Genomic DNA, 13,229 nt, shown 5'->3' with positions numbered 1-13,229 from the left:
AGGTCTCTGCCGTGAGCGTTGGGTTCAGCCGTGTCATATGCTGCCCCTTCAGCCCTGTGGGCCGTAAGCGGAGCCCTAGCACAGCTGTGGTAGTTCCGGGATGCAGCGAGCTCGGAGCACTGAGCTAGGTCTGTGTCCTCTTCCCGCTCAGCTCCGTCTCTGCACTTCTCCCTTCCCTCCTCCCCCGCTCACGCGATTCGCTCACTTTTAGGTGAATTCAGTAGTGGGCCTCTTCATCTTGCCTGTCTGCTGTACATGGAGTCCTTTGTGGAGTTATTGTTGTTCGATTAGTTGTAAATTCCAGGGGAGCTTTACAGAGGTTCACCTCATGCCGCCATTTTGATATATTTTCAAGATTTTAACCTAAACAGATGGATGATAAGAGTTGCTGAGTTAGGGAAATCAGCAAGAGGTGCAGGTTTTGACATTTGGAGATAACATCGGAAACCAATTTTAGATATATTAAGATTGAGGTGCTCATTAGGCATTCAAATGGAGGTGTTAAGTAGGTAGTTGGATATGCAAGTCTGGATGACCAGTCTGCGTTACTACTGAAGTTGTGCATTTGGGGTCTTCAGCACATAGAGTCCTTAATGTCCAGAGATGGGGTAATGCCACCAAACACGTGAGCATGGATAGAGAAGAGAAAAAGATCAAGGACTGAATATTGGGATGCTCTTCTTGTATGAATGTCATAGTCTCACACCCCCTGCTTTAGTTGTCATGCCCCCTCCATCCCCACCCACAAAAGGTCATCTTTTTCAGCATCCAAAGTGATCTTCTAAAAGTGTAATTCAGATTATATGAGTCCATTGTCTGAGCCTCTTCAGTGAGTGGCTTCCTGTTGCTTGTAGACTAAAGTCCAAGACTCTACACCAAGAGGATTGGGCTGCTCTCTACACCTCCAGCATACTTTATTCTTCCTTCCCTTGTTCTCTACAGACTGGTCCTTCTACTGTGTCATTTATTCCTCAAGTACATGGATCTTTCTCCTTTCAGGGCATCTGTACTCCCTGTTCCTTAGCCTGGAGGGGGAACTTCATATTTGCATGCTGGCTCTTATATTTCAATCAGATTTCAGCTCAAAGTGCCACATCTTTACAGAATTCCTTCCTGAACACCTTCTCTAACATATTTGCTCACTAGTCACTCTAACAGGACACTGAGTAGCATTTTTCATGGCAGTGATATCTGCTATTATCTTAGCTATTTGTATATCGTTTGTCTCTCCTACTAGAATCTCAGCTACGCCCGGGCAGTGGCCTCGTCTTGTTTACTATTGTATATTCCCAATGCCTTCAACAGTGGTGCCACCTGGTAGGCTGGCAGTCAACAAATATTTGCTGAATAAATGACTTAAAGGATTTTGCATCCTTTTAGCATCCTTGTAAGCTTCCAAATAAGAATAAGGGAGAGAACCTTGGGCTACCATTTTAATTTTGTCCAGGCTTTATCTTTCTTCATGTCTGCCTTTTACTCCTTCACCAGCTCTCCCACGGTCACAAAAGCCCAACAGTGCTGTAAAGATATTAGAAAGAATACTTTATTCCAAAGCCTGTGAATCAGATGATTGTGTAATGAAGTTATTCTAATCTAAAAGTTTCCACCGATGGAATGCACCTGGTGACTAAAAGGTGACACGCCTCCCAGAACAACCATGACCTAGGAGACCTGCAGAGCGCCTGGGCCAGACTTGAAACAGCATCTGCTGCGGTGCCATCATGGGCAACGTTATGGAACAGCTCTTCATTTTTGTAGGGCTGCTGGTGTGCCTGGTCTACCTGGTAAAGTGTGTGAGATTCTCCAAATGTGTTTTCCTGCACTTCTGGAAAGTTTTGCCAAGATCTTTCTTGAAGTCAATGGGACAGTGGGCAGGTAAAGAAAGCGTTCCATCTTTTGTTTTTTGCTCTTCCTGCTTATTATTATTTATGTCTCAAAAGATACATTGTATCTTTTCCGTTTGAGAGCAAAGATGTAATTCCTTTGGGTGATTTTAATTTGGGGGTGTTGGAAAGCATGAGTGAAATTAGAATTGTCTGAAAAACAATTGTGCGGCCTGAGGAGATAACTAGGGAGGAATGTGACTGGATTGTCGCCCATGAGCCTATCTGCTCCTTCTCGCTACCTGGGCTTTCTTTTGGCATTTCTCATGATGCATATAATAAATGCTGCAGAAACTTCTGCAGCCTCTTCTCCAGATTTTCAAAAGCCTAGAGGACTTCTGCTTTGTTAAAGAGCACTTCAAAATTCTGAAATACAAATAATTTTAATTCACTTTACTTAAAAAAATTTTTCTGAGCCCTTTGGAAAGTGAGGGTATTATGAGATCAAGGCAACAAAGATCTCTATGGAGACACGTTTTTAAGATAGATGGAATCTGGATTAGCATTGTGTGCCAAGTAGGTTAATTGCTGCCTTGACTGATTTATCTCCTAGAACTGCCATCTGGGAGTTCTAGCTCCATGACTGGGTTTAAGGTAAAGGGCATGAGGCGACGGTTTCAGCATCTCCTTGAATGAAGTGCTAATGTTACATTTCCAAGTTGGACACCAAGAAATCCAACGACTTAAAGAGAAAAAAAAAAGTTTAAGTGGCTTTAGGAATACTATTCCAGGCTAAATAAAAGAGATTGTAAACAATAGTAAAGGGCTGCCAGATAAAATATAGGATAATCAGTTAAATTTGAATTTCAGATAAATAAGAGCATGGGCATTTGCACTGTTAAAAATGATTATTCAATACTGAATCAGTACTGAATAGAGTTATCATCAACAAGAGTAAAATGTCTTTGGGCACAGACTAAAATTGGGTAGAAAATATATTTCAAGGGTGGGGGAGCAAGAAGCAAATTGAATTACTAGAGACGAACGTTTTAGGCTCCTCACAGCTCTGTGGTGGATTTCATAATTACGTCATTGGTATATCTTTATAGACTTGGGGCCCCAAAGTCAGATAGCCTGGGTTCAAATCCCATCATCATCATTTTTAGCAATGTGATCTTGATGGAGTTAAGAACTTTCTCTCCCTTGGCTTCCTCATCTATAAACTAAGAATAATGATGGTGCCTGCATTAGAAGCTTGTTTTGAATATGAAATGAGACAATGCATCTAAAATACTTGAAACAGTGCATGGCAGAAAGGAAGCACTCAATAGATACCAGCTGTTGACTGATATTATAATGTTAACCATAGTGTAGGCCTTGTATTGGTGATTTTGACAATTGACCCCTGTAATAGAAGGGAAGGTGAGGCAAAAGATGACCCTGAACATAATACCTCTATGAAGAAGAATGGGAAATATGCATGGGTGCACTTAAAAGTACCCAAATAAACAGATAAAATCATTAGCAGTTATTCAAATCAGGGTGGTTCTGCCAGCGTGCTGCTCAAAGCTTGTACAACTGGGCCTGCTCTCACTCTCAAGTAAGCTAAATGTATACGTGCCTTTTGTTCACACGCCGGGAAAGCAGACCTTTTAATTGTTGGTGCAAAAGTAAATTGCAGATATGTATTTACTGAATTGTAGTGCATTTTGAAATGGTGACATTCACTGAATGAGGTCTATCCTAGAGCTCAGTCATTAAATATGCATGAAATGTTGGATGTAAAAGGACTAGAAAGCCAATCGGATTGTTCTATATGAATCAGTAGGTCCTTTGAGCATAAATTCTTTAGGTCCCTTCATTTTATTTCATTCTCTTTTTGTCTTTCTGTACTTTCCTCTTTGCTAAGTTCCCTATCTTCCAGGCTTTGATTGCTGCTGTTCTGTGTGGGAGAGAACTCGACTTTTAGCAGGAAACTTGAAATGTCCTTGCAGTGACAGTTGAGTGTGTGGGGAGAGAGATAATAGGGTACACTGCTTGCCCTTGATGAATGAAGGCTTAGAAATGTCCAAACCCTTATGGGTTCTGAATGAAATGCTCCCTGGCTGAAGTTCTTTGTTTCATTTTGGAGTGTGTTTTTCATGGCCTCACCAACCCTTCCAAAGAAAAAAGAAAAAAAAGTTTCATTTTGAACATTCAGTAAGGAAGTTGAGGGCTGGGAACTTCACAGTTGAGCAGGGTGGGGGTAGGGAGCAGGAAGGCGCTTCTTTGGAATATTGAGTGTCCTAGAGAGTAGGCCTGCAAGAAAATGTAGCCAGCGAGAAAGAGGACTTTAAAGATTAATTCTATCCTTTAAAACCTTTTCTGCTTTTTGCAGTGATCACTGGAGCAGGAGATGGGATTGGGAAAGCTTATTCATTTGAGGTAAGTTGTGTTCTTCCAGACTTTCTCCTCCCCTTGTATTGACCACATTATAGTCATGTGACACCCACCCCAAGCACCAGTTTTGTGATTGTAAAGGTTATAGACATTCACTGATGAAGGAAAATATTTTTTGTGAAAAAGAAAATTTGAAAGTCATAATTTCACTTCCTGGATACCTTTTTTAAAAAATATAATGATATTCAAAGGTGACAGTATCTCCTTTTTGGAGTTGTTTTAAAAATTCATGGGGTATTGTTATATTCTAGTGTAACTGTACCATAAGCATTTATATATATAAACACAATTTAAAAAATTATAAACTATCTTTCTTTTATTTATCCTTTACGTTATAGCTAGGACATATATTGATTTAAAAATTATTTGGGTAGGCAGGAGATATTATCTATGGTTTTAATTTCAAGAAGATTAATGGGCATTACAAAATACTATATAAAGACAGGATATGATCGGGCTGGGAGTCACTGGAATATGATTAGTGTCTTTCAGTATTTCTCTCCGGGTTTCTTGTTTCTTTATAGATAGATAGGTAGATAGATAGATAGATAGATAGATAGATAGATAGATAGATAGAAGATAGACAGATAATAGATGGGTGGTTATACTTTAAAAAATACATTATAGCATATGTAGTTTTATATATTATTATTATTACAAATTCCACATTTTCATTAATGAAGTATTGTTTCCTGGAATTCCTATATATTTTATTTCTTCCTAGTATCTATTATACTGACCTCTAGAACCATTTAAAATACAAAAGAAACAGAATGAATCCTGGAAATTATGAGGATGGCTGTTAAAAAATCAATAACATGGGTGACAGGTTAGCTCAATTGGTTAGAGCGCGTTACTACTAACACCAAGTTTGCCGGTTCGATCCCCGCATGGACCACTTTGAGCTGCGCCCTTCTTTAAACAAAAAAAGAAAGGAAAATCATTGATACCTTAAAAATATACTGAAATGCACTTCAGTTACAAAAACTACATTCAACACTGGTGTAGTACCCATGTGTTTTCTTTTCTCCAAAGGCCTGCATCATGATAGATGCCAATCCATCTTGTGTGAAACGGACAGGGCAAGGTATATGGGAGGCACTTGATATTAGATATTAAATAGAAACTTTTGGGATGTTAATCATGCCAGTTAAGAAAACTCCTAGTGCAGGTCTTTTGTGTCTGCCCCCATCCTCCATCATCTGATGGGCCTGCATCCTGATGGGCCTGCATCCTCCATCCCCTGATGATAATTTCTTTAGTACTGACATTTGGCTTTAACTGGTGTTTTGTTTTGAGCTAAGAGTCTTTGCTTTTATCTTTTGGGGAAGGGAAACAGGACTTTATTGGGGAACAGTGTGTACTTCCAAGACTTTTTTTATACAAGTCAAGTTGTTGTCCTTTCAATCTTAGTTTTGGAAGGTGCCATTCAGCTTCAAGTTGTTGTCCTTTCAGTCTTAGTTGTGGAGGGCGCCGCTCAGCTCCAGGTTGAGTTGCCATTGCTAGTTACAGGGGGCACAGCCCATTATCCCTTGCAGGACTCGAGGAATTGAACTGGCAACCTTGTGGTTGAGAACCCACTGGCCCATGTGGGAATCGAACCGGTAGCCTTTGAAGTTAGGAACATAGAGCTCTAACCGCCTGAGCCACCGGGCTGGCCCCGTCTTTGCTCTTATCTTAATTCACATATAGAACTTTCTGATGACTAGTAGTGCTCGACACTCAGCAGAGGAGTGATCATATTTGAGTTTTAAGGTTGGGGAGACCACTCAGCAATCACTTTCCAAAGCCTTGTGTCTTCTATACTCAAAAATTCAGAAAGAAAGGTTTTTCAGCTATTTACATTAAAACTACATCACCTTTTATGTAACTAGTTTTTACCTTAGACGAGGTTTCTGGAAAGGGCCTAATCCCTCATTCAAAAGATCCATGGCCTTACCTCTCAGTTCTCTGAATTGCCAAGAAATTCAGGTTCTTTCTTTATGATTTTCCAGGTTCTTTTCTCAAATGCATGCTGACCTGACCTACTTGTAGTACGCTTGACATATGATGAAGACTCACATTTTTTTTCCTACTTAGAGGAGACCCATATTGAATCTCTTCTTAGCCGTTGGTTTCTTTACTGTTTTCAAAGCGATGGCCTGGGGGTCAGGAGATGTGGGTTCCAGTCCTCACTTTGACACTGTCTGGAGATTTTGGACAAGTTACACATGGTTTCTGGGCTCCCAGTCTTTACCAGCACAAAAGATACCTCCCAAGAGCCTTCAAGTACTGACTTCTGTTTCTGTTCTAGACTAATTCTTGCTTTGCTCTTCTCCTTGTAGAATTTTTTCCTTTGTTTCCTTTTGTTCTTTTTGAAGGCTGTTTCAGACAATTTTCTGGGCCCCTACCTCTCTTTCATGCAGGCTTTCTTCCAAAGAGCCCATTCTTGTTTCCCTGGTAACTGCTGACCCAAGGAAAGTAATGCGAAGTCTGGGATACCATGGACTGTAAGGGTTAAGAGCCTGAGGCTGGGAATTGATTAGCCATCTTTGTGCCTCCCAAACTCACTGCAGAATTTCCCCAACAATAAACTGGAGGTGATGACAATCCCACCTGGGCTTTTGTAAAGGTTAAATGGTCTGAGGCAGGCAAAATACTTTGCACAGAGTAAGCTCTCCAAGGTCAGCTACTATTATTGGATTATAAAACTGTTTCCTTTACCATATATTGCTTATTTTTTAAAGAAGGAAAATGTATTGTACTTACCCATATTTTCACTCTTTCTAGTGTTCTTCCTTCTTGATGTTCTAATATTCTTTCTTTTGTTCTTTCCTTTCTGTTTCTAGAACTTCCTTTAGCTATTCTTTTAGGGTAAGTCTGCTGGTGACAAATGCTCTGTTTTCTTTCATCAGAGAATGTCTCAACTTCTCCTTCATTCTTGAATGATAATTTTGCTTTATATAGGATTTATGTTGAAAATTGTTTTCTTTCAGCACTTTAAAAATGTGCTACTTCCTTCTGGCCTCTATAGTTTCTGATAAGTTCGATGCCATTTGAATTGTTTTCCTGCTTTAAGTAAGGTGTTGTTTCTCTCTTACTGCTTTCAAGATTTTTTTCTTTGTCTTTAGTTTTCAGAAGTTTAGTTATGTTGTTTCTTTGTTTGGATTTATTTGGGTTTATCTTGTTTGAATTTCACTCAGCCTATTGAATTTTTAGGTTTATGTCTTTTCACAAATTTGGAAATTGTTCATTCATTATTTTTTTGAATACCACTCCTGCCACTCCTTTTCTTCTGGGACTCCAATGCAAGGATGTTAGATCCAATGGGTCTCTGAGATGCTGTTCATTTTTTTAGTGTATTTTTTTCTGTGTTGTTTATATTTAGTAATTTTTATCGTTTTATCCTTAAGTTCTCTGATTCTTTCCTTGGTCCCCTCCATTCTGCTATTGAGCCCATCCATCCAATTTTTAATTTTGCTTATTGTATTTTTCAGTTTCTAAAAATTTCTAAAATTTCCATTTCATTCTTCTTTATCTATACTATTTCTTTGCTGAAACTTTCCATTTTTCATTTGTTTTAATTGTTTGTCATTGCTTGTTGAAGCTTTTTTATAATGGCTGCTTTAAAATCCTAGTCAGATAATTCTAACATTTGTGTCATCTCAATGTTGGCGTCTGTTTTTTTTAAGACTTTTATTAAACTATAACTAACAAAATATTTTATAAGTTTCACGTGTACACCATAGTTATTCAACATTTATATACCTAAAGAAGTGATCACCATGATAAGTCCAGCAACCATTTGACATCATTCTATGCTACCACAATATTACTGACTATAATCCCCATGCTGTACATTACATCCCCATGACTTATTTGTTTTATACCTGGAAATTTGGACCTCTTATTACCCTTTACCTTTCCCCCCCTTTTTAAAATTTTTCAATTACAGTTGATGTTCAGTATTATTTTATGTTAATTTCAGGTGTATGACATAGTGGTTAGACATTTGTGTAATTTAAGAAATGATCCCCCTGATTAGTTTAGTAGTCACCTGGCACTATAGTTATTACCATATTATTGACTATGTTCCTTATGCTGTACTTTACATCCCCATGACTATTTTGTAACTACTAGTTTGTATGTCTTAATTCCTTCCCCTTTTTCACCCTGTTCCCCAACCCCCTTCCATCTATGACTCCAATAAATGTAGTACCAATATGACACCATAGATAGTTATGAAAATATTATTGACTATTCCTTATGTTACCACACATCCCCATGATTACTGTGTAACAACCAATTTGTACTTCTTAATCCCTTCCCCTTTTTCACTCATCTCCAACCCTGCCCCGTCCTCAATCTGGCAACCATCAATGTGTTCTCTGTATCTACAGCCTGTTTCTGTATTGTTTGTTTACTTTGTTCTTTAGATTCTATATAAGTGAAATCACATTGCATCTGTTTTTCTTACACTCAATCTTACACTCCACTATCTTACACTCCACTCAACACAGAATCCTCCAGATCCATCCATGCCACCATAGATGGCAGAAACCCATTCCCTTCCATGGCTGAGCAACATTTCATTGTATATATGTACCGCCTCCCCTTTATCTATTCATCCATCTATGGACACCCAGGCTGCCTCCACATCTTGACCATTGTAAACAATGCTGCAATGAACATATGGGTGCACATGTGCCTTCAAAGTAGTGATTGGATTTCTTCAGATAAATACCCTGAGGTGGAACTACTAAGGCTTTTTTTTGTCTCTAGTTATAGCCTTTGTTTTAAAGTTTATTTTTTCTGGTATAAGTATTACTACCCTATCTTTTTTTTTTTTAATTTCCATTTTCATGATATACCTGTTTCTATCCTTTTACTTTCAGTCTGCATGTGTCTTTCAATCTGAAGTGATTCTCTTTGTAGGCAGCATATGTAAGGTTTTTTTTAATATTAAAGTTTATTGGAGTGAAAATGGTTAGTAAAGTTATATAGGTTTCAGATGTACAATTCTGTAATATATCACCTATATATAACATTGTGTGTTTTCTTTCCTATTCAGCCCTCCTATTTCTTTTGAGTGGAGCATTTAATCCATTTACACCAAAAGTTATTGCTGATACATATGTAGCTATTGCCATTTTGTTATTCATAATTTTGATTTCCCCCCCCCATCTTAAAGAAGTCCCTCTAACATTCCTTGTAGTACAAGTTTGATGATGATGAACTCCTTTAGCTTTTTCTTGTCTGGGAAACTCTTCATCTGTCCATCGATTCTAAATGATAGGATTGCTTGGTAGAGTAAACTTGATTGTAGGTCCTTGCTTTCCATCATGTTGACTATTTTGTGCCAATCCCTTCCAGCCTGCAAAGTGTCTGTTGAAAAGTCAGCTGACAATCTTATGGGAGCTCCATCATAAGTTACTAGTTGCCTTTCTCTTGGTGCTCTTTATCTTTAACATTTGCCATTCTAATTATAATGTGTCTTGATGTAGGCCTGTTTGGGTTCATCTTGTTTGGGAGTCTGTGCTTACTGAACTTGTATGTCTATTTCTTCACCAGGTTAGGGAAGTTTTCAGTCATATTTTCTTCAAATAAGTTCTCAATCCATGGCTTTCTATTTTCTCCTTCTGGTACACCTATGATGCTAATGTTGTTATACTTGATATTGTCCCATAAGTCACTTAAATTATCCTCATTTTTTTTGGAATCTGTTTTCTTTTTGCTGTTCTGATTGGGTGTTTTCTACTACCTTGTCTTCCAAATAGTTAATTCAGTCTTCTGCTTCATCTATTCTGCTGGTGAGTCCCTCTCGTGCATTCTTCAGTTCAGTTATTGTAGTCTTCACTTCTGACTGTTGTGTTTTTTTAAATGGTTTCTATGTCCTTTTTGATGTTTGCTATCACTCTCTTTTTTTTTTTATTAGTTTCAGGTGCACAAGACAAGGTAATACTTAGACGTTCATCATTTATATCCCTCACACTGTGGACCCCCTTACCCCCATCCACTATCCCTCCGACATCGCACCGAGCCATCACATTATATATATAAAATCATAGTTGGCATTCATTATTGTTCAGCTTCCGGTGTACAGTGCTGTGATCAGGCATCTACAGCATCCCTGAGGTGGTCTCCCAAATGGGACATGTGTCCATCAGATACCCTACAAAATCTTTACAACATTATTGATTATGTTCCCCAAATTAATTTTCAAAAACCCTGAGGCCATCTTGTCATTACTGACTGTTTTCTAATCCCCTCACCTTCCCCCTTAGCCCCACCCCCCGCCCATCTAACAACCTTCAGTTTTTCCTCTTTGTCCCCAAAACTGTTTCTGATTAGTTCATTCACTTATTCTTTTCTTTAGATTTTTGTGTATAAGTGAGATCATATGGTACTTGTCTTTCTCTTTCTGACTTATTTCACTTAACATAATGTTCTCTAGATCCATCCATGTTGTTGCAAATGATAAGATTTCTTTCTTCTTTATGGCTGTTTAATACTCCATTGTATAAATGTACCACTGTTTCTTAATCCAGTCATCTACCGATGGGCATTTCGGTTGTTTCCATGTCTTGGCTATTGTGTATAGTGTTGCAATAAACATAGGAGTGCATACAGATTTTTGAATTGGAGTTTTGGATTTCTCCGGATAGATGCCTAGGAGTGGAATTACTGGATCATAGGGAAGTTCCATTTTCAGATTTCTGAGATACCTCCATACCGTTTTCCATAGTGGCTGCACTAATCTGCAATCTCACCAACAGTGCACTAGCGTTCCCTTTTCTCCACATCCGCGCCAGCATTTGTTGTTTGTTGATTTATTGATGATAGCCATTTTGACTGGGGTGAGGTGGTATCTCATTGTGGTTTTTATTTGCATTTCTCTGATGGTCAGTGAGGTTGAGCATTTCTTCATATGTCTGTTTGCCATCTGTATGTCCTTTTTAGAAAAATGTCTCCTCAAGTCCTCTGCCCATTTTTTAATTGGGTTGTTTTTTTGGAGTTGAGTTGAGTAAGTTTTTTATAGATTTGTGATATTAATCCCTTATCAGATATATCGTTGGCAAATATTCTTTCCAATTCAGCAGGATCCCTTTTTGTTTTATTGATGGTTTCCTTTGCTGTGAAAAAACTTTTTAGTTTGATGTAATCCCACATGTTTATTTTTTCTCTTACTTCCCTTGCGTGAGGGGATATATTAGTAAAAATCTTACATTGGGTAATGTCTGTGAAGTTTTTTCCTATCTTTTCTTCTAGATATTTTATGGTTTCAGATCTTACATTTAAGTCTTTAAGCCATTTTGAATTTATTTTTGTATATGGTGTAAGGGAGTGGTCCAGCTTCATTTTCCTGCATGTGTCTGTCCAGGTTTTCCAGCACCATTTATTGAACAGACTGTCTTTACCCCATTGTACATCCTTGCTTCCATTGTCGTAGATTAAATGGGCATATAGGCATGGATTTATTTCTGGACTCTCTATTCTGTTCCATTGATCTATGTGTCTATTTTTATGCCAGTACCATGCTGTTTTGATTACTGTAGCCTTGTAGTATAATTTGAAGTCAAGTATCATTATACCTCCCACTTTGTTCTTATTTCTCAAGATTGCTGAGGCTATCCAGGGTCTTTTATGGTCCCATATAAATTTTAGGATTATAAGTTCTATTTCTGTGAAAAATCGCCGTAGGTAGTTTGATAGGAATTGCGTTAAATATGTATATTGCCTTCAGCAGTATGGACATTTTAACTATCTTAATTCTTCCTATCCATTAACATGGAATGTGTTTCCATCTATTTATGTCTTCTTTCATTTCTTTCTTCAGTGTCTTATAATTTTCTGAGTACAGATCTTTTACTTCTTTGGTTAAATTTATTCCCAGGTATTTTATAGTCTCTGGAGCAATTGTAAATGGAATTGTTTTTTTAATTTCTCCTTCTGATATTTTATCATTGGTATATACAAATGCAACTGATTTCTGAATATTAATTTTGTATCCTGCTACTTTACTAAATTCATCTATCAGATCTAATAGTTTCTTGGTGGAGTCTTTAGGGTTCTCTATATATAGTATCATATCATCTGCATATAATGATAATTTTACTTCCTCCTTACTAATTTGGAGGCCTTTTATTTCTTTTTCTTGTCTGATTGCTGTGGCTAGAACTTCCAGCACTATGTTGAATAAAAGTGGAGATAGTGGGCAACCTTGCCTTGTTCCTGATCTTAGGGGGAATGGTTTTAGCTTTTCCCTGTTGAGTATGATGTTAGCTGTGGGTTTGTCATATATGGCCTTTATTATGTTGAGATATGATCCCTCTATTCCCACTTTCTTAAGGGTTTTTTTTAATCATAAATGGTTGCTGGATTTTATGAAATGCTTTTTCTGCATCTATTGATATGATCATGTGATTTTTATTTTTCATTTTGTTAATGTGGTGTATCACATTAATTGATTTGCGGATGTTGAACCACCCCTGCATACCAGGGATGAATCCCACTTGATCATGGTGTATGATCTTTTTAATGTATTGCTGAATTCTGTTCGCTAATATTTTGTTGAGGATTTTTGAATCTATGTCCATTAGAGATATCGGCCTGTAGTTTTCTTTTTTTGTGGTGTCTTTGTCTGATTTTGGGATCAGGGTGATAGTGGCTTCGTAAAAAGTGTTTGGGAGTCTTCCTTCCTTCTGGATTTTTTGGAAGAGCTTGAAGAGAATAGGTGATAATTCTTTTTTGAACGTTTTGAAAAATTCACCTGTAAAGCCATCTGGTCCAGGGCTTTTGTTTGTTGGGAGATTGTTGATTACTGATTCAGTTTCCCTGGTGGTAATCAGTCTATTCAGGTTTTCTGTTTCTTCTTGAGTTAGCCTTGGAAGGTTGTACGCCTCTAGGAAATTGTCCATTTCTTCCAGATTGTCAAATTTGTTGGCATATAGTTGCTCATAGTAGTTTCTTAAAATTTTTTGTATGTCT

General features: G+C 37.8%; 1 protein-coding gene across 1 annotated transcript in view; it reads left to right on the top strand.

Annotated features, from left to right (window-relative positions):
• Nucleotides 1-1,721: 1,721 nt before the first annotated feature.
• Nucleotides 1,722-13,229, top strand: part of HSD17B3 (hydroxysteroid 17-beta dehydrogenase 3) — a gene marked incomplete at its 5' end in the record, with an annotated part of 68,021 nt that continues 56,513 nt past the window's right edge. The window contains 2 exons of the mRNA XM_081066470.1: nucleotides 1,722-1,875; nucleotides 4,201-4,247. Of these exons, the coding sequence (XP_080922596.1) occupies nucleotides 1,722-1,875; nucleotides 4,201-4,247 (201 nt within the window). The remainder of the gene's footprint in view (nucleotides 1,876-4,200; nucleotides 4,248-13,229) is intronic.

The sequence above is a fragment of the Rhinolophus hipposideros genome, assembly GCF_964194185.1.
Source record: "Rhinolophus hipposideros genome assembly, chromosome: 11".
Lineage (NCBI taxonomy): Eukaryota > Metazoa > Chordata > Mammalia > Chiroptera > Rhinolophidae > Rhinolophus > Rhinolophus hipposideros.
Note: the sequence above shows the minus strand (reverse complement) of the source record. Positions and strands in the feature narration are given on the sequence as shown.